This window comes from Tachysurus fulvidraco, chromosome 18 (assembly GCF_022655615.1).
Source record: "Tachysurus fulvidraco isolate hzauxx_2018 chromosome 18, HZAU_PFXX_2.0, whole genome shotgun sequence".
In the NCBI taxonomy this organism is placed as follows: domain Eukaryota; kingdom Metazoa; phylum Chordata; class Actinopteri; order Siluriformes; family Bagridae; genus Tachysurus; species Tachysurus fulvidraco.
The window spans coordinates 15,092,346-15,114,070 of NC_062535.1; the positions used below are offsets into that span (position 1 = coordinate 15,092,346).

Here is a 21,725-nt window from a genome sequence, read left to right on the forward strand (position 1 = left end):
TATTTTGGTGCTAATGGAACATCCTCACACGAATGTCTTTTTTCCTGTTTACACTACATAAACAGCACACTGACCACTGCATTAAAGCTTTATAATTTGCTTTATTGTGAGTTCTGAGCTGTTAATTGATTCATTTTAAAAGTAGTTTTAGAAAGCAATGAGGAGTCATTTTAGACACTTCCCATGAATCATACACAATCACAAAATCACTTGTAGTGTGCGGTATTACTCAGTACACTGGTGTGTGTGTGTGTGTTTGTGGAGGATGGAGGATGTGAAATTTTTTATATATATTGTGATATTTTGTCAAATCGGTTATTTATTCTTTTATATAGAAAGAAGATCAGAGTATTGGGTGACTACATACAAACATAACATTGAAAACGTTTTCTGTTTATTATTATTTTTTACTAAATCTAAAATCTTTATCATTTGCTATGACTTTGTTGTTTTGTTGTTATCTTACGAATCCAATTCCTAATGATATTTTTGATCTGGATGAAATGAACCATTAACCTGTAGCAATCTTGTGAAAGACATGAAGTAAAAGGTCGAGCTGTCATTCCTCACCCCTGCTGGACAAACAGTAGACGTCTGAGCCCATGCTGATGCTGCGCTGCAAAGGTTTGTGTTCCTCAGATGACCAGCGTGGTGCTTCAGGAAATGGTGGAACATTCAGGAGCTTCATACCAGACAATGCAACTCTGTTGGATGATGGTGGGTTCATGAGCTTGGCCTGATCTCTGATTGGCTGGAAGGAGAAGAGGTCTGGTGTGGAGCGGTTGGTGTTGGTGGACGGAGAAAGCTTTGGCCTCATTTTCTGCTTAGGCACTCGTGTTAATATTGGGAAAATCTGTGTTTTCAAGTCATTCTCATTCTCATCTTTCTTCAACCCATCTTCCTCATGTCCTCTGTTTATCACTTGGCTTGAAGGATGTGTATTGGAGGTTCCTCCACAGCTGCAGATGGTGCTCTGGGTGTCGTGTCCTAAACCTGACGGCAGAGATCCTCCTGCACCTTTGTTCCTCCCGACGTAATTCCCCCCCTCCCCCTCCTCCCCGTCAGAGTAGGAGAAGTCAGGGTTGACCGAGTGCATCAACTGCTGTAGCTGAGCAGAGGTTCTGCTGAAGGCTCCGCCTACAATGTTTGGGGGAGAAGGGGTGGAGCCAAGGAGCCGGCTGAACAGAGCGAGGTTTTGATTGCAAGTGGCGGATTCTTCCATGTTTTCATTGATTTCTTCCAGCGGCTGGAAGTGCATCTCTTCCTTAGGAATTCTAAATTTTGGAGAAAAATGGGTTTATGTAACTGTTTGGGATTCGTCATGAGAGTTATTTGTGTGTTTTTGTTTTTTGTGATGGTTAAAAAGCATCTCTCACCAGAGTACCAAAAATTAGCTACTGAATATGTTTGTCAATCAGATCAGTCCAGCTAACATTTGCTAAGTAAATGTCAAAAATAATGAAAAACCTTTTCATTATTTACTTAGATTTTACTCATTGCTTTCAGTGAGATAGATGCGGCTTATTTTGCATGAAACTACAAATAATGAACTAAGAAGCCTTTAACTGATGCTATTTATATCCAGAGTTTCAAAAAACTAAACCACAACAATCTGTGAGTTGGTACATATTACAGAGTGTAAAACATCCATCCATTTTCTACTGCTTATCCGGGGCCAGGTCACGGGTGCAGCAGACTAAGCAGGGATGCCCAGATTTCCCTCTTCCCAGACACTTCCTCCAGCTCTTCCTGGGGAATACCGAGGCGTTCCCAGGTCAGCTGAGAGACATAGGCCCTCCAGCATGTCCTAGGTCTTCTCCAGGGCCTCCTCCCGGTTGGACATGCCCGGAACACCTCCCCAGGAAGGCGTCCAGGAGGCATCCGGAACAGATGCCCAAGCCAAATCAGCTGACTGCTCTCAATGTGGAGGAGCAGCGGGTCTACTCTGAGCTCCTCCTGAGTGACCAAGCTCCTCACCATATCTCTAAGGGAGTGCCTCATTTCGGCCGCCTGTATCCGGGACCTTGTCCTTTCGCTCATGATTATAGGTGAGGGTAGGAACGTAGATCGACTGGTAAATAGAAAGCTTTGCCTTGCGGCTCAGCTCTTTCTTCACCACAACAGACCGGTATATCGACCGTATCATTTCAGAAGATACACCAATACGCCTGTCGATCTCCAGTTCCATTCTTCCCTCACTTGTGAGCAAGACTCCAAGACCACTTGAGGCAGGAGCTCTCCACCAACCTGAAGGGGGCAAGCCACCCTTTTCTGTCTGAGAACCAAGGCCTTGAACTTGGAGGTGCTGATTCTCATCCAAGCCGCTTCACACTCAGCCACAAACCGTCCCAGTGCACACTGAAGGTCCTGATTTGAGGAAGCCAACAGGACAACATCATCTGCAAAAAGCAGAGACAAAATCCTGTGGTCCCCAAACTGGACTCCCACCGGCATCCCGAGTGCGCCTAGAAATCCTGTCCATATAAATAATGAACAGGACCGGTGACAAAGGCCAGTCTTGCCGTAGTCCAACATTCACCAGGAACAAGTCTGACTTACTGCCGGCTATGCGAACCAAACTCCTGCTCTGGTCATATAGGGATCGGACAGCCCTTAGCAGAGGGCCCCGGACCCAATACTCCCATAGCACCCCCAACAAGTCACCACGAGGGACACAGTCGAATGCCTTCTCCAGATCCACAAAACACATGTGGACAGGTTGGGCAAACTCCCATGAACCCTCCAACAACCTGGCAAGGGTATAGAGATGGTCCAGTGTTCCACGACCGGGACGAAACCCGCATTGTTCCTCCTGAATCCAAGGTTCGACTGTCGTCCGAATTCTTCTCTCCAGTACCTTGGCATAGACTTTTCCGGGGAGGCTGAGGAGTGTGATCCCCCTATAGTTGGAACACACCCTCCGGTCCCGCTTCTTAAACAGAAGGACCACCACCCCATTCTGCCAGTCCAGAGGAACTGTCCCCAGCCGCCATGCGATATTGCAGGGGCATGTCAACCAAGACAGCCCCACAACATCCAGAGACTTGAGATACCTGGGGCGGATCTCATCTGCCCCTGGTGCATTGCCACTGAAGAGCTTCTCAAATACTTCAGTGACCTCAGCTTGGGGGATCGACAAGTCCACAACTGAGCCCTCGGCCTCTACTTCCTTAGTGGAAGACATGTTGATGGGGTTAAGGAGATCCTCAAAGTACTCCTTCCACCGTCCGAGAATGCCCCCAGTCGAAGTCAGCAGATTCCCACTTCCACTGTAAACAGTGTGTACAGGGCATTGCTTCCCCCTCCTTAGGCACCAGACGGTTTGCCAGAATTTCTTCGAGGCCAACCAATAGTCCTTCCCCATGGCCTCAACAAACTCCTCCCAGACCCGAGTTTTAACCTCCGCAACCACCTGGGCTGAAGCTCGCTTGGCCCTTCGGGTCCTATCAGCTGCCTCCGGAGTCCCCCGAGCCAACCAAGCTTGATAGGACTCCTTCACAGCTCGGAGCGGCCGCATCGACAATGAAGGTGGAGAACATGGTCCACTCGGACTCAAAGTCTCCATCCTCCCTCAGGATCTGGTTGAAGCTCTGCCGGAGGTGGGAGTTGAAGATCTCTCTGACCGGAGACTCTGCCAAACGTTCCCAGCAGACCCTCACAGTACATTTGGGTCTGCCAAGTCTGTCCAACTTCCTATACCGCCATCGGATCCAACTCACCACCAGATGGTGATCAGTTGACAGCTCCACCCCTCTCTTTACCCGAGTGTCCAAGACATACGGCCGGATGTCAGATTAAACAACCACAAAGTCGATCATCGACCTCTGATCTAGGGTGTCCTGGTGCTACGTGTACTGATGGACACCCTTATGCCTGAACATGGTGTTCGTTATGGACAAACTGTGACTAGCACAGAAGTCCAATAACAAAACACCACTCGGGTTCAGGTCGGGGAGGCCATTCCTCCCAATCACGCCCCTCCAGGGGTCACTGTCCATGTGAGTGTTGAAGTCCCCCAGTAGAATGACGGAGTCCCCGGTCAGAGCACTTTCCAGCACCCCTTCCAGAGACGCCAAGAGGGTCGGGTACTTTACACTGCCATTTGGCCCATAAGCACAAATAACAGTGAGAGACCTATCTTCAACCCAAAGGCGCAGGGAAACGACCCTCTCGTTCACCGGGGTAAACTCCAAAACATGGCGGCAGAGCTAAGGGGCTATGAGCAAGCCCACACCAGCCCGTCTCCTCTCACCGTGGGCAACTCCAGAGTAGAAGAGAGTCCAGCCTCTCTCGAGGAGTTGGGTTCCAGAGCCCAAGCTGTGCGTGGAGGTGAGCCCAACTATCTCTAGTCAGTATCTCAGCCTCCCGCACCAGCTCAGGCTACTCCCCCCACGCGAGGTGACATTCCATGTCCCTAGAGCCAGATTCCGTGTCCAGGGATTGGGTTGCCAAGGCCAACCCCTTCGACTGCCACCCAATCCACAATGCACCGGCCCCTTACGGTTCCTCCTGCAGGTGGTGGGCCCATGGGAGATCAGCCCCACGTCGCTCCTTCTGGCTGAACCCGGCCAGGCCCCGTGGGGTAAGACCCGGCCACCAGGTGCTCGTATGCGAGCCCCAACCCCGGGCCTGTCTCCAGGGTGGGGCCCTGGTTGCGCCATACCAGGCGATGTCACAGACCTTGATTTCGAATTCTTCTTAAGGGGGTATTTGAACCACTCTTTGTCTGGCCCGTCACCCAGGACCTGTTTGCCTTGGGAGACCCTACCAGGGACAGAAAGCCCCAGACAACATAGCTCCTAGGATCATTCAGGCACGCAAACCCCTCCACCATAGTAAGGTGGCGGTTCAAGGAGGGGGTGTGTAAAACAGGGGTGTGTAAAACAGTGTAATATAATGACAGTGCTTACAGTGAGAGTGCAGTGAGTCACCTACGCCATGTCAAAGGTGGAGCCCTGGAAGGAGGGCTTGCGGAGGACGAACAGCGTGGCGGCGGTGTAAGGTGGCCGAGGGTTCGAGTCGTTCCAGTAGCGATCCCTCTCCATTTTGGGCAGATCACCGTACATTTCATCTACGGCCATCATCGATACCTGGACAGTGAAGAATAACACTCTTTTGATTTGACTGACATTCTGGATAAGACTCCAAGGTACTGTGAATATATACAGCTCTCATACAAGGAGCCTTAATTATTTATTAATTATTTGGATCTGATGCAGTGCTGTTACTGAAAGCGTGTACATTTTGTAAGAGATTGTAAGAGATGGATGGACGGATGGATGGATAGATGGATGGACTGATGGATGGATGTATGGCTGGATGGACTGATGGGTGGATTGATGGGTGGACTGATGAATCGATCGATGGATGGACTGAGGGATGGATTGATGGATGGATGAATGTAAACACACCTGGAAGTTTCTGTCTATGAGCCAGTTGGTTTCGAAATCATCATCATCCTCACCAAACGGGTTGATCAGCTCTTCTGCAACCTACATTTACAAACACCGAGAGATTTTGAAGAAGGGATTTGGTCTAAGGAACGATATTTTCAGCTTTGTTCAAAAGACTCAAAGCTCCACTTAAAAGCAGAGCTGAAACTAGAGGGGAATAAAAGACATTTAACAAACCACTGAAGAACAGAGATAAAAACTTAATTTCACTTTAGTTCACATGAGTTACCTGTGTTCAGGTGTGTATTTGCTATGTTTTACATTATAGACCATCCACTTCCTGTCTCTCATAAGACAACAGTAAGTAGACAATAAAATACATGAAAATAATCATCACCGATGTAAAGCAAAGTTACAGAGACCACCCTAAAGCTGATTATCCTCTTACACCACATCAGTTTCCCTATGCTAACACTCATAAATCTTTCTCTTCATTTAAACTTTAAGTATCAACTATCACCAGAGTATTCAGAGCTATTACCAGTATCAGCTAGTATCAGAATTGTGTGTGTCATTGCGCTGATCCTGACCTTCAGCCAGCCAGCATAGAAGAAGAACTGAAGCAGGGTGAAGATGGGGACATAGAGGTCCAGGTCGTGACCCGGGTAGCCCTGACTCGTGTCCAGAAACTGACGCCCAATCAGACACACCAGGAAAAAGCTGTAAACCGCTAATGTCACCACCTGACGTGGAGTGAAAGCTGTTTTAATCAGGAATTTTATAATAAGGACACAAACGGACAAGACGACGGATTACAGACTAAGTGCTGGTATCTAGCTGTTAAGTCAATGATTAAGTCAGCTGTTAATATGTACTTTAACTGTAAACAGTACATGTACATTTACATAAATAATGAACTAGACATCAGCCAGCACATGCCAACACCACATTTAATTGTGGATAATTCCAAGCAAATCTAACACTTTATATTAGAGTAGTAAAGTATTATTTTCTTCCTTTTCCTCACACACACGCACCCACACACATCTCACCTGTGTGTAAACAAGAGGCACGCTGATCATGTCATAGTGGAAGAGCATACTGCATTTCTCTCTGAACTGATTCAGCTCCTACCCAAAAAGACAAAGAACCAGCACAAATAACACTCGTGCTGTATGACCTCAGACCTATTCTCACTACTTTATTTACACTCTTCAAGAAATCAAAAGGCTTTTGTGTTTTCTGCTTTTACCTCCATCAGCAGTTTGTACGTGTTATTGTCTTTGATTCTGCCTTCAGATCGAGCAACGGCGGCCAGATTAACAAACCACACGCAAGGGATCCAGTATTTATTATAGGGAGAACGCAGACTCTCAAACTTCTTCCTCTCCTCCCGTGTCATAAATCCTACAAAGAGAGAGCGAGATGTATTGTATGTGTGTATAGGTGTGTATGTGTGTGTGAAGTTACACTCCAGTTGACAACCAGGCCGCAGTTACATAAAACACTGGATGTTTGTGTTAGCTAAAGAAAAGACTTGGGCATAACCAAAGAATGTTGCATAGATCACCTCAAACATTTCTCTGAGATAAGAGCAAGTGCTTATGGGAATAAATTTCTTAAAACGATTAAAGTGATTAAGGATTAGGTTCATTATTTGTGTTATTCAATCTCATTTCAGGCTTTTATGTGTTCAGCACAGAATTACTAGTAACCAAATCATTTTGAGGATCAAACACCAGAAACTCCATCCCTGATTAGACCTGCTTTAATCTACACGTCTCAGCTCACCCGCCTCCACTACGTGATCCACGGTGGGAAAGCGCTTGAAGACAGCAGTGCTGACGGAGCGCAGGATGAGCAGAGCAGACAGACTGGTGTAGCGCATGAGCGTACGCCGCAGCAGCCTTCCGTGTTCGTCTCCGCCCTGGACACCGCCCGAGAGCACACACATCACCCGGTCCGGCAGTGGGATGGACGTGTACTGACTCCACCAGCGGTTCACAATCACGGTCACATAGAAACCTGTACAGATTAATGGCTAGGATGTGTAGATGTACAAAGTCAACGTATCCACAATATAGTATCTGTATTGTGTAGAAATGGAAATGAATTGATACTGATACCCAAGACGAATGACATTGGGATGAGACTGGAGTAATGGTTGCAGTAAATTGAAAGCTTTTCGAAGTGTCTCTTCTGCTCGTCTGCAAGAATAAATCTGGGAAAAATACTGTATATGTCAATAAACTCTACTTGTATCAAAACAGACAAAGTTGTTTTGCCCAAATTCCCATCAAGTGGGCCAAATTCCCAACACTATCCTAGATTCTCATCTAACTACCAGAGATGGGGGACTCAAGTCATATGACTTGACTCGAGTCGGACTTAAGTCGCAAATTTGAGACTTGAGGGACAAATATAAAAAAAAGACTCGACTTAACTTTCATGCCTTGAGACTTACTTGTGACTTGCACATGTGTGACTTACTCCCACTTCTGCTACCAACACTCTATCTTAGATTCCAATCCAGGGTCCGGAATTCCCAAGACTACCATTTAATGTTCCAAACTACCAACACACCATCTAATCACTATACATTTCCAGCTAGTGTGCCATATTCCTAACACAGTATCCCAGATTCCCATCTAGTCTACTAAACTCCCATTCTTTAACCCTAACCATAACTCAACCATGCTGTTCCCATGTACCCAAGCATACATTATCCCAAATTTCCCAAACTCATTGACCCATATTCCCCAACACACTGTCTTCAATTCCCATACGTCATGAACAATGCTTTTCAGTCTTAGAAAAAAAAAGTTAATCCCTGCTTCTATAGAATATAACATTTTTTTTCTCAAAAACAGTTTTGTGTATTTATGTATTCTGCTTTAGAACAATTAAAAACTGATCCTTTTCAGCCTCCTGTTACATTGAACCAGTAGCTCAGAGTGCTACTAATGGATCCAGTAAGAGACATCCATTGTGGCTTATTTAGGTCACTCACCTGTACGTAATGCTGATGGTGGTGTACATGGCAAAAAAAGCGAGAAACTCCTTGTAGAGAACTTTATAGATGCTCCCCTTCCAGGCCAGAAGCAGCTTGGAGAAGCCACAGAAGCGAGCGTTCGCCACACGTGCCGTATACGTTACCGTCATTTCTGGGTTCACGCCGTCCTGCTGAGGTTTTGCTAGGGCCCCGAGCTGAACTGAAAGTGCTATTCAATACGGTTCTACATCAGTTTTTAAGGGTTTCCTTACAGACTTCTGTCTGTCTGATTTATCACAAAATTCTAAAACAGAAGGAAACAAGAAAAGAAGGCAACCAAAATCATGTTGTCTGTATTTTAATTTTCCAGCCCCGACCTCAGACAATAAGAGAGTTTTGCTGATTGGAGCTCCAGGAGCTCTGGGACAAATCTTAATTATGAGCAGGACAGAACTCATTAACGTGGAGTCCCACTGCTCAGAGCACCGATTCTTTCTCTCCGCTGAGACACTTGTTACAAGTCATTTCACTGAATCAATTCTTTGAGGAAAAAACAAAACAAAACATGGAGTAGTTACAGTTACAGTTTAAAAGGAAGTCACCAATAAATGAGTGAGATTTAAACTACTTACAACCCAAGGATGGGTTTTTGTGACTCAACTAAAGTAACTCAAATGAAAAGAAAGACTTAAACGAGTCATTGAAAACAAACCGATTCCTTTATGAATGTCTGGGCTGATAAATTGCAAGCGATGGAGCGGTGAGGAAGCAGCTCACGTATGTGGAGAGGATTAGAGATGAACAACATGCACAGTCATCATACAGTTTACAGAGATACGGTTCGACCCTTCATGGGAAACGGTTTAAACTCGTGTCATAAGAAGCTAATGTGCAAGAACCCACATAAATCCTTAATGACTGCATCATAAACAGGACTAAATTATACTGAATGACATGTGAAGCTTTCAGGATTTTCTTTATTTTTTTTCCCCAGGAATACTCGCTGAGCCTCGTGATGGAACACACTGCACTGTAGCGACACTGCAGGGTTCCTCGTTTGTCCAGATTATAATCATAGGATGAAAGGTGGCCTCCGCTGCTCCAGTCATTTCCCATTAGTTTGTAGTTCAGCAAATCTTGCAATCTTTCTTCCCACCTCTTAAACTACATAGCAGACCTTGTGCTTTAGACATGGTGCACTTTAGACAGGTGAAATCAACATAACTGTGGATGTTTAAGACTCTGGGATGATCTGCTATTTACAGCATGTTTACTCAAAGAGATACTGTTGTGCAGTAAGGCCCAGTATTTGCATACTGTAACCTGATTGGCTAGTACGTTTTATGACATCACAATCTCTCTTATAGTCAATTGCTTAGAGGTATTTTAGCTTGTGTGATTAAAATATCTTTGAATTATGTTACTGTCAGTGTGCAGAGGCAGACAAAACAAAACTGTGTCACTCCAGACATTTTGAAATTATTTCCAAATACTTTTCTAATTCGTGTTCACACAATCCAAATAAACAGATTTGTGGGAATGAGAAGAAAAATACTGATGTTTCTCCACAAGAGCTGAGAGAGAGAGAGAGAGAGAGAGAGGGAGAGAGAGAGAGAGAGAGAGAGAAAGAAAAAGAGAGAGAGAGAAAGAGAGAGAGCAAGAACAAAGAGGGGGATGGGGTGGTGGGGTTCAGATAAACCAAACACAAATACTGTCGAGCATTACTCTGTATAATTATCCGTCATGATCACACTGTTCGTACACAATAATTACAAAGAGATCTCCTTCGCTGAGAGGACAATGTCACCAAAAATATGCCAAGAAGGTAAACAGGAGCGATACATGGATGAGACGCAGCTTCTCATTTACATATCCTCATTACCGTTCAAGGGCATTTACATAAAGTGAGCAGAACCAAACTAAATAAGTAAAACAAATCTGAGGAATTTAGATACATTTTTTTTTTACATCATAAATATTTTTCGCACAGTTACTTGTAGCTACTGAAAGTCAACCTCAAGTAAACTTTAATGCGATCGTTACAAGTACTGCATCTCTTTACTGAATAAACGACCGTGAATGTGGGGTTTAGGAGTTCAGCTACAGCTCTGGTAAAGTATAGTATTGTGTTATTTGTGTCTGCACCTTTCAGAGTCACAAACTGCTGGAACCAAATTCCTTGTGTCAATAAATCTGATTCTGATTCTGGCCAACTAGTGGAACTTGAACACGACGAGGGGATACGAGAGACGAACAGAGGTGGTGTTCAAATAATCTGATTCAAAACATCAAGTACATTCTTAGTCACTGATCAGACCTTTCAAACGGTTTTATACCTTTTTACACATTAATCACCAACACACAATAAAGCAATCACTCGGTTCTATTTAACGGAGAAAAATGAGGAATGACCGTGAGTAAAATAAACCGCATGAAGGAGAGAGAGAGAGACACACACAGGTGTTTAGTGTTGCGATCCTTTTTCACTATAAATCTTTCCAGATCTGTTGATTATGAGCATGTTGACGAAGATGTGTTGCTGTGGGGACTGAGAGGGTTAATGGACCAGTGAGGAGCAGAATGTGGTTGTGTAGATGTGTGTGTGTGTTTCAGGTAAGGTAAGTCACTTGTTGGGGGGATTATAGGGCTCCAGGAGTAGTTTGGAAAACGTGTTGACTTTGTCTGCTCCTCGTACCTCGTGAGGCAGTAGAGGCAGTTTGACGATGTGGAAATCCTCATACAGGTCCTCCATCTGAAACAGACACACACACAGACAGACAGACACACACACACACACACACACACACACAGACACACAGACACACACACAGTGATGTCACTTACATTTTGTTTACGTTGTTTATGCGCAGTGCAAATTAAAGAAAGATGTGGAATAGAATGAGGACAAATCGTTAACTTCCTGATCGCTATAATAAGCTGATCTTAATTTGTTTTAATTAACATTTAATTCGTTTGAACACAAAATAATGTCATCATCGTTGAAGTTAAACGCAAATGTTTTTGACAAACGCCATGACACAACCGGGCGTATCTTCAGTCTTCACTTTAAACCAGCAAGGTGTCTTTAAGGAAGCCCTTTAAGCTCCGCCTCCTGATGTTTACGATTATCGGTACCACCCAGGTGGATGACGGTCGTATTATAAGAAGGTCTCAGAGATATTTATGGAACGTTTTGTGGATGATCGGTCAGGTTTATGTGCCCGTGCACGAGCGTGAAAGTGAATAGAAATTCTATTTAGTGGGACAGAAAATTAGGAATCATTAAAGAAAGAAAAAAAAAATACAAAAAAAACGCATGACATCAGATCTTACACTCCTTGTGCACGTCACACACTCACCTGGTCGAGGTACTTGGACTGGATCTTGTGTCTGGCCTCACACATCTTGCAGGGTCTCTCGGCATCAGGAAACACCAGCTGGTTGACGATGATGTTGTGTGTGTCGATGCGGCACTTGGCCAGCTCCTGGATCAGACGCTCCGTCTCGTACAGGGACAGGAACTCGGCGATGCACACACAGATGAACGTCGTCTGCTCCTGTTTCGGGGGGGGGGGAGACACAAAACGGGTTAGAAAAACAAGAAATTAATGTAAAATAAATCTGTTCCTCTGTGGCTGAACCAGGCATGTTCATTTCAAAATATATAAACATTTCTGTAAATAAATGACAAACATTTATACCTAAAATCATCTTCTGGAAAAATTCATATTTCATTTTTTTTTCTCATCAAATCATTTGACAACCCAGTAACAACCATTTTTGACATCATCCTCCACAACCGACATATACAGACAAAATATTATTATAAAATTCAGATCTAAAGCACAAAAGCTACTGATTATAAGAATGAGGTGTGAATCTTTACTCTGATTCACTGACACCAAGCTGGAAATTTTATTGAGGTATAGTTTACATTTATTTTGCCATTTTAGGTATAAAATCTGGTGTCTGTTCGGCTCTGTGTGTGTGTGTGTGTTCATTAAAGACGGTTCCATCATGTAACTGAACACACAGTGACCAGGTGTCCAGTATGATGTGCTGCGGCTCACCGGGTCTTTAAACTGCTCGCTGACGGAGCGGATGACAGGAAGTGTCTCCTCCAGCTTGGACGCCAGCTGATCTGCGTTCATATCACCCAGCCCCAGCATGTTACACATCTACAGCGAGAGAACAAACACACAAACACACACACACACACACCTCAGATTAGACCACCAAATGAAATATTAATAAAGTACGATGTTTAAACACTCCTTAACCACACGGGCATCATTATTATTCCTGACCTTTACTGACCCTTCTGTTCACATTGAGCATTAGATTTAAGATTTCTTAATGAGTCTTTAAAATAGAATCCTTAACGCAGTCACTGTAATATTTCTAGGCTCTGACAGGTTAATCTGTGTCTCCCAGCATGCAGTGCAGCAGACCTGAGAGATGAAGGGGCTGATTTGGTTCTTGATCTGCATGAGGCGACCCAGGCCTCGCTCCACGATGGTGGGGAAGTTGAGCAGCCGCAGCGTGTGGCCTGTAGGTGCTGTGTCAAAAACCACCACGGAGAAGTTCATGCCTTTTACTAACCTGCAGTGAGAGAGTGAGAGAGAGAGAGTGTGAGAGAGAGAGAGAGAGAGAGAGAGAGAGAGAGAGAGAGAGAAGAAAGAGAGCAAGAGGGGAGGGTGAGAGAGAGAGAAGAGAGTGAGAGGGGAGAGCGAGAGAGAGAGAGAGAAACATAAAACACAATTAACTTTAATCAATCGGACTTAAACTTATATACATAATAAACAAACAAAATATAATTCACAGTAAAATGTAAAAAAATATATTAATTTCTATAAAAAATAAGATTCAATTCGGTGATTAGACACGTTATGAATTTGTGCTGGAGTTCTGTTCATTTTTCATTCTGCTAAATAACAAATATATATATATATATAACATATAAATAACATATATACAACATATATATAACATATATATGTTCACTAGAAAGAGCCACAGATGGACGTAGCCTCCGACCTCATGACCTCGGCGTAGCTCATGGCCTCATCAATACCAGGGAAAGCGCTCATGGCCTCCTGCATCATCTTCTTGCCCATACTCAGCATGTTGTCCTCTTCAAAGAACTCATCTGGTAGCTCAGCCACACCCAGACTCGGGTCAATCTCCTGCAGATAGAGAGGGAGAGAGAGAGAGAGAGAGAGAGAGAGAGAGAGAGAGAGAGAGAGAGAGAGAGGGTGAAAGAGAGAGGGAGAGGGTGAAAGAGAGAGAGGGAGAAAGAGAGAGAGAGAGGGTGAAAGAGAGAGAGGGAGAAAGAGAGAGGGTGAAAGAGAGAGAGGGAGAAAGAGAGAGAGAGAGGGTGAAAGAGAGAGATGTTAGTGTACAATAAACACTGCACATTTAATTTTACATAATTGTACACCATTTAGTAGAACAGTTGGAATAAACATCTGTATTGGAGAGAAAACTTTTCAGCTAAAAATTGTTTGATTTAAATAAAGCCTTCATCATCCTACAAGAGACAAGATGTTTACATATATAAAGGTCTGAGAAATAGTGCTAGTGCTTCTAAAGACGACAAAATAAAAAGGAGTCAATCCACCATAACGCACTGTACAAAACAAACAAACAAACAAACAAACAAACAAACAAAAGCATCCAAGGTTTTGCTCATGATCATTTGGGGTGAGATGAAAACATGAAACAGGACACCCTGAAAAGATTTTTGGGGAAAAAAAAAAAAAAAAGATGTTGAAGGAAATAGAAAACTGTAACAGAAAGAGTTCGGTGTGCAGAGACAGAGCTGACCATAGCAAAGAGGTTATCGTAGCCCTTCACTTTGGTGGGAACTTTGGAGAACTTCTGGTCGAAGGCGTCTGAGATGTTGTGTGCCGGGTCAGTGGAGATGATGAGGACGCTCTCCCTGACCGTGGATAACTGCACGGCCAAACTGCAGCTGCAAAACAAGTGTGACAGAAAAAGAAAAGATGTTACAGCTCATGCTATAAATAAACACCTGTAATGAAACCCAGGTCTGTTTCTGGGTGTTTCCTCTTTCAAACTTTGAATGGCCTTTTCGCAGGTCTAGTACTGGACCTCTCACTACATCTGCGCAACCTTTTATTGTACTATGACACTTTAACTCCGGACCGTCACTTTAACTCTTGACCGTCACGTTAACTCCGGACCGTCACGTTAACTCCGGACCGTCACGTTAACTCTTGACCGTCACTTTAACTCTTTACTGTCACAGCACAGTGCCACTTTATACACACCATACTGCACATGGACACTTTAAGGACAATCACGGAATCGTTTTAATTTGTACTGCAAATATCTACCATACGCATCTATGTATATACATATATTTTCACATATATTTTATATAGTTTATACTTTTTATTTATATACAGTTTATAATTTTTATTTATCTACCTCCTTTTGGTTTTATTTTTATCCTTAATTCCATTCCTTTTTTTAATGCTTGAATACCAGACAGACTGGTGTCGTACGTATCTGTATGTGACAAATAACATTTTTATTTGATTTGTTCTTAAAGCTCCTGAGCTGAATGGTTAAAATCCTGAAGTCCATTCATAACACAGTGTGGAGCTCAGTGACCTGCACTGTTTGCACCAGGACACACTTTATGTATGTAGGACTAACTTACTTAAGTCCTTATAGCTCTGTCTTTGTGTTATGTAGCTTCATGATCCTGGAGAAACTTTGCCTCATTTCACTGTGTACTGCAACAGTTTATATGGTTGAAATGACAATAAAAGCTTCTTGACTTTTGTTAAAAAGACAAACATGGAGCTCGATCTGTCTGATATTATAATGAAGTACAAACTTAAAGCCCGGAAACCTGTCAGTTAACTAGCCAGGTGATTGAAGATGCTACACACACACATTATACACACATACATATATATATATATATATATATATATATATATATATATATATATATATTTTTTTTTTTTTCATAATTCATCCATTCATTCATTAATGTCAGACATTAACTGTTTAGTTAATGAGAATTATAAAAAAATAAAAACTTCCTGAAGCCTGACACAGTTTATTAATAAGACATTATGTACATTTTTAACCATTTTATAAGGACTATATTAGCTAGTTAGCTTCATTAGCTCGAGCTACATACTAAAACGGTTAGACAGCTAACTTTAGCCGGTTAGCTGTAGTTCCAAACTCAACGTCTACACTAAAATTACCTGCATGTCGTTTTCCCAACGCCTCCTTTCCCACCTACAAAAATCCACTTCAGTGATTTTTGCTCTATTATGTTTTTTAACGTCGGCTCTAGAGGCTCTACATCAGGTGCATCTTCAAATTCGTCTTCTAACGAAGCTGCCATCTTGGTAACGATACAGTTCGGATTGTACCATGTTTTAAAAAGAAGGAAAATATAAAGCGGTCTATACGGAAAACGACGCCATTTTGGCTCAATTTGCGTTCAAGTTGAAAGAGTGACGACATGGAATATTAGATCCAAAATGGCGTCTCAGAGCGTTTAGTTGACACGGAAGTCCTCGGGACAAAATTATTGGCTGAATTCCAAATGACTTCCTCCTTCCTACTTTTGTACACTACGTAGGGGGTCATGTATCGCCATGAAACGCCTATATAGGGTACTTATTTAAACCAGGGAAACCGTTTGAAATTGAACCGATGACTCAAGCGTTTTGGACCAGACCAAATGGTTTGAGAGCGAAGGGTTGGAGAATATTCTAGAACATGAAATTTGACCGTATTTAAAAAAAAATCAATAAATGTAGATATAAATACAAACAAACAAACACCGAATATTAAGTCACACACGAAGTCATGAATAAAGTCAAAAATAAGTACTTGGAAGAATTTCTCTTTATTTATTTAGTTAATTGTATGTTCATTTATCATCATCATCATCTTCTTCATCTTTACATATTCCTAAAAGCTGTGCCATCATTGTACATGTACAAAACACACGCGCACACACACACTCTCTCACTCTCTCTCTCTCACACACACACACACACTCTCTCTCTCTCTCTCTCACACACACACACACACACACACACACACACACAATCTAGCAGCCCAGATTCAGAACTTCACCTTACTGAAGCAAACTTGGAATCAAATCATGTCATATATTGTTTCCTAAAAAAAAAAAAAGATTGTACTTCACATGAGTTGAAATCACTATTTTTTTCATTTTGCATTGAAAAAAGAGAAAAGTGTGTACGAGAGCTAGATTTCTAAACACTACTCAACTCCAGATAACTTGAAATGTTGTACAAGCGACCTATTAAAACAAAAACAATCTGTCTTCGGCTATGTTAAAGCAAACAGACAGATTTCTGTTAACGCATCATCTGCTCATGTCATGAGACAGAATCATATCTGTGGACGCTTCCTTTCAAAAATGTTCTTATCATCAGTATGTTCACATCAGAATGATTCGCAAACCTTAGTTACTAACTTCTCCTGTGCTAACAATTTATCAGTAGCTTATTTTGTCATCAACTAGAGATAAAGCCACGATGTCTGAGAACAAAATACCACAAACTGGGATCTTAAAAAGAAGCAAACACTTTCCAGAAAACGTGAGATTGATTAAAACCTCAAGCTCAAATCCTGAATGAAAACATACACAACAATCAGAGATCCTGAACGAACTAAAGATTATTTTTGCAGACAGGATGATGAGAGTCTTGAAGGACGAAATAGAGAAATGACCACAACCATGCGAGTGGCAAAACATCTGGCCGCAACAAACTAATAATAAGAAACTAATTATCTGAGATCTCAATAATAATAATAATAATAATAATAATAATAATAATAATAATAATAATAATATTTCCCATAGATAAAAATAGATTTGTCTGGGATTTTGAGAAAATAAAATATTTTCGTTAAGAAAACGCCATCTTAGATCTCGAAAAATAAAACGTTATTTTCCCGCAACAACAATCTGAGACCTTGTTAGAATCAAACCTTTTCCACAGACAACAAAATTCTTTGACACTTTCAGAAAGCAATGTTTTCTTAAGCATCGCTTTCGAGACAACAACAACACAGCATTTCAAAATCTCGAACAAACAAAACAATTTCTCGACACAACAAAATCGACCGCTTCAAAACATTTCCCCAAAGATAACGACAACAATCAATGATCTGTTTTTCCCCCCCATGAAAACACAACCAGCTGCGATCGTTAAAGAAACTAAACAGTTTCTCAAGAAAGAAACAGTCTAATAACTGTAAACTACACGATTACTACATAAATAATCAGAGAAAAAATTAAAAGTACGAAACATTTCCGCTGCAAAAAAATCTGTTGAGATCGTGAACATAAAAAATCTGAAGTGGTCAGAAATGAAAATGGTGGTTTTTTTATTTTTTATAAGGATCCGGTTAGCACAGGACAAGAGTAAATAAAGCCCGTTTTGTGTACTCAGCGCTCACTCAGTCACTGAGCAGTACAACGAACTGAACTCATTTTAGCGCTACACAAGAAGTCGTGAGAAATCCTCTCTCTTTCAGATTAGACGTCTCACCGTGTGACACAGAACAGAACAGCCAATTTATTTTTCTTTATGCCGAAGATCGAAGAGACGCTACATCGAGCCGTATCAAAACCGAGAATCTTTTTCTCTCTTTCAAAATACAAAAGACAAAAAGGGAGAAAGAAGGATCACGTTAAATCTTCAGCTCTTTACAAGCAAGTACAGAAAAGCGTACATACACGATCGTATCGTCCGAACGTCTGACTCTCGGTGTGACGCTCAAACACGCGTGACAAAAACACACCCGACTGAAGGTGAAGGTTCACAACCAAGTGGATAGAGCTTTATGTACATTGTCATTAAGTAAGGCAGAAAATATTCAAAGGAGATTCGGAGTGAGATGTCCTTTTTTTAATGGTTTCATTTTTATTACTCTGATTTGAAATCTCAGATTTGGCACAAAAATAAGAAACAGCATCTGGCAACCCGAGAGCGAAAGAAGAAAACAGCAGCACAGGAACCGAGTTCCACGATAAAACAAAACACACCAACGTCTAATCTAAACATAACTATCTGCTCGATGAGCTTCACTGAGGGGTTTATAAAAAAAAAAAAAAAAAAAAAAAAAAAAAATATACAGCAAGGACTCACCAGAACGAACATTAAAAGAGTGATCGTGCCCAATCTGGCAACACTCCTGGCACGACAAGCTCCTATTTACATGGTGCATTTGTGTATTTTAAAGGTGCGTTTTGAAGTTTTCAGCGCCCTCTGCTGCATGAAAAGTGATTTTACATTTATAATACAAACACTAAGACGTCTTTATCAATTTTAGCCCCAAAAATAAAAAAGTGGCTGAGCAGTTCTCTATGGGATGGGGCGGAGCCAATTTCAGGGACAGAAAAAAAAATCAAGCCTGGAATGAACAAAGATCAGACATCTGCACTGCATGACATGTACAACAGTATCACAGTTTTTCTACATTAATATGAAATTAAAGTTTTAATAATAAATTTATGAAGAGCACTAAAAAAAACTTGGTATTTCCTATTTCGGTTCTGTTTGTGTTCTTATTTCAGCTTGTTAACGATCTGCCGAGGTTAACGAGGTGCGTTAAGGACAAACTTTAGACGGACATGTCGGACACGCCGCTTTCACTTCTCACATTTCCAGTCTGTCTCTGATTCGAGAACTCTGTGCTTCAGCAGGACGTGAGACACCAGCAGCGTCAATGTTAGTGAAGAGAGGCTCAATCAAACACGGTAGGTTTCTTCCTCCTCGTGTGTATTGCACATTTTGAAAAGAAAAGGGTTTAATAAAGTGATCGCATTTTTAATCGACTGGATTTAAATGTAAAGATTCGGCCAAGAAATGATCATAACGAGGCCTGCATTCGTCCCCATGCCAGTTTGGTCAGCGGTTCCTCAGACCAACACTCGTTTCTTCACACACACACTCACACACACACCCCTCCCACCCCCCTGTGACCCAAAGCTGACTCGATTGGCATGCTCCTGGTGCTGACGCGTCTTGGTGGTAGCGAGCGCGGCTCAGTTGGTCTCGTAGGAGGAGAGCAGCGCGGCGTCCACCGGCTCCATGCAGGAGGGGCAGGTGAAGGAGCGCATGAGCCAAGCGTCGATACAGTCCACATGGTAGATGTGCATGCACGGCAGAAACCGGATCGGGTCTCCGTACTCAAAGTCAAGCATGCAGATCACACACCTGGGAAAAGAAACACACACACACACACACACACACACACAGATTACACTCTACAAGGATACAGAAGGATAATACATCATGAATCGCTTGTGTGTGGTCGTGTCATGGTCGCAGTGTTGTAGTGGATGTTTTGGTTATTATTGTGATTGTGGTGGTGGGAAATGTGGTTGGGTTAATGGTCAGGGTGGTGGGTGCACTGGTTGTGGTTGTGGTGGTAATTGTGGTGATTGCTGTGGTTGTGGATGCTGTAATTAGGGTGGAAGTCGCAGTGCTTGTGGTTGTGTTGGTAGACGCGGTGCTTGTGGTGGTTACTGTGGTGGTACAGACTCTTTGATCTTCTTGTCAGCAGGTTCGGATCCCGGGTTGAAGATGCCGCGTGGGAGGTGCTGGATGAGGCCGATGCGCTGAGCGATCCGTACCTGCTCCTCCTCCGTCAGCTGCGTGGCCAGACGGGTCTGACTGGGTGTGGGGTGGTACACAGGCACCTGCACATGCTCCTGCATGTCACACACACACACACACACACACACACACACTACATTACTGTACACGTAAAGGTTTAAATCTAACTATTTAATACAGGAATGTGCAAAAGTAACGGATAAAAAAGAATCCAGAAAGTTAAAAACTCTCCTCCGTTTACATGAGCAGTAAATTGACTGGTATACTGACAACGCTCTTCACTCCCCAAATACCAAATTCCACAGCTGATCTTGTTGCTTGGTAATGGAGGCTACAGAAACATTAGCCTGCCAGGATTAAAGGTCTCTCACAGAGTCTAAGCCTCTGCAAATGCCAAGCAGAGCAGAGCGGAACCTTACTTTCTAATTATACGGAGCGGAAAACACTAGCTGTCCTCGTTATTCACAGCCTACACGAGAATCTCACGTATTATGTATATAAAAAATAGAATTTTGTATAAATATAGTGTGTGTATGTGTATGGTGAGTGTGTGTGTGTATATGGACTGTGTGTGTGCTTGTGTGTATGGACTGTGTGTGTGTGTGTGTGTGTGTGTGTGTGTGTGTGTGTGTGTGTGTGTGTGTGGACTGTGTTTGTGTATGGACTGTGAGTGTGTGTGAGTGGACTGTGTGTGTATGGACTGTGTTTGCATATGGACTGTGAGTGTGTGTGAGTGTCTGTATGTGTGTATAGACTGTGTGTTTGTGTGTGTGTGTGTATGGACTGTGTTTGTGTATGGACTGTGAGTGTGTGTGAGTGTCTGTATGTGTGTATAGACTGTGTGTGCCTGTATGTGTATATATAGACTGTGTGTGTGTGTATGGACTGTGAGTGTGTGTGTATGTGTGTGTGTATGGACTGTGTTTGTGTAAGGAGTGTGTGTGTGTGTGTGTGTGTGTGTGTATAGACTGTGTGTGTGTGTGTGTGTGTGTGTGTGTGTGTATAGACTGTGTGTGTGTGTGTGTGTGTGGACTGTGTTTGTGTAAGGACTGTGTGTGTGTGTGTGTGTGTGTGTGTGTGTGTGTGTGTGTGTGTGTGTGTGTGTGTGTGTACCTGATAGGGAGGTGGAGGTTCTCCTGGTAAACTTGCTCCCTCAGACTCATTAAGAGGTGATAGATCATCAGCACTCTGAGAGCTGAGACAGTTCCCCATCGAGCCGAACAGGAGGTGATAAATAAACTCCGTATAAAACACAACTTTACTGTCTGTCTGTAACAGGTTAGTCTCTGTAACCAGTCAGGACCACAGCACACTGTCTGTCTCTGTCTCTCTCTCTGTAACCAGTCAGGACCACAGCACACTGTCTGTCTCTCTCTCTCTGTAACCAGTCAGGACCACAGCACACTGTCTGTCTCTCTCTCTCTCTCTCTGTAACCAGTCAGGACCACAGCACACTGTCTGTCTCTGTCTCTCTCTCTGTAACCAGTCAGGACCACAGCACACTGTCTGTCTCTCTCTCTCTGTAACCAGTCAGGACCACAGCACACTATCTGTCTCTCTCTCTCTCTCTCTGTAACCAGTCAGGACCACAGCACACTATCTGTCTCTCTCTCTCTCTCTCTCTCTCTCTCTCTGTGTAACCAGTCAGGACCACAGCACACTGTCTGTCTCTCTCTGTTTCTC

The 21,725-nt window shown here is 42.9% G+C and overlaps 3 protein-coding genes across 3 annotated transcripts in view; all 3 read right to left on the reverse strand.

The window, feature by feature from the left end:
* Positions 1-120: 120 nt before the first annotated feature.
* best2 (bestrophin 2) lies at positions 121-9,830 on the reverse strand. Its single transcript, XM_047803116.1, has 9 exons — positions 8,404-9,830; positions 7,520-7,614; positions 7,185-7,418; positions 6,646-6,800; positions 6,446-6,523; positions 5,984-6,136; positions 5,412-5,492; positions 4,936-5,090; positions 121-1,274 (listed from the first exon to the last, which is right to left on the reverse strand). Exons 1-9 carry the CDS (start codon positions 8,553-8,555, stop codon positions 560-562), a joined length of 1,818 nt encoding a protein of 605 aa, XP_047659072.1. The 5' UTR covers positions 8,556-9,830; the 3' UTR covers positions 121-559.
* Positions 9,831-10,101: 271 nt separating this feature from the next.
* Positions 10,102-15,837, reverse strand: get3 (guided entry of tail-anchored proteins factor 3, ATPase). The gene is made up of 7 exons (XM_027178965.2): positions 15,636-15,837; positions 14,212-14,359; positions 13,423-13,571; positions 12,837-12,987; positions 12,456-12,563; positions 11,745-11,942; positions 10,102-11,137 (listed from the first exon to the last, which is right to left on the reverse strand). Exons 1-7 carry the CDS (start codon positions 15,776-15,778, stop codon positions 11,009-11,011), a joined length of 1,026 nt encoding a protein of 341 aa, XP_027034766.1. The 5' UTR covers positions 15,779-15,837; the 3' UTR covers positions 10,102-11,008.
* A 435-nt stretch (positions 15,838-16,272) lies between these two features.
* The window catches only part of rnf11a (ring finger protein 11a), a 5,687-nt gene continuing 234 nt past the window's right edge, over positions 16,273-21,725 (reverse strand). The window contains exons 1-4 of the mRNA XM_047803114.1: positions 21,503-21,725; positions 21,156-21,372; positions 19,968-20,137; positions 16,273-19,640 (exon numbers count right to left, since the gene is read on the reverse strand). The exon at positions 21,503-21,725 is cut by the window's right edge and continues 234 nt beyond it. Coding sequence (XP_047659070.1) covers positions 19,469-19,640; positions 19,968-20,137; positions 21,156-21,254 — 441 coding nt within the window. The 5' untranslated portion in view covers positions 21,255-21,372; positions 21,503-21,725 and the 3' untranslated portion in view covers positions 16,273-19,468. The remainder of the gene's footprint in view (positions 19,641-19,967; positions 20,138-21,155; positions 21,373-21,502) is intronic.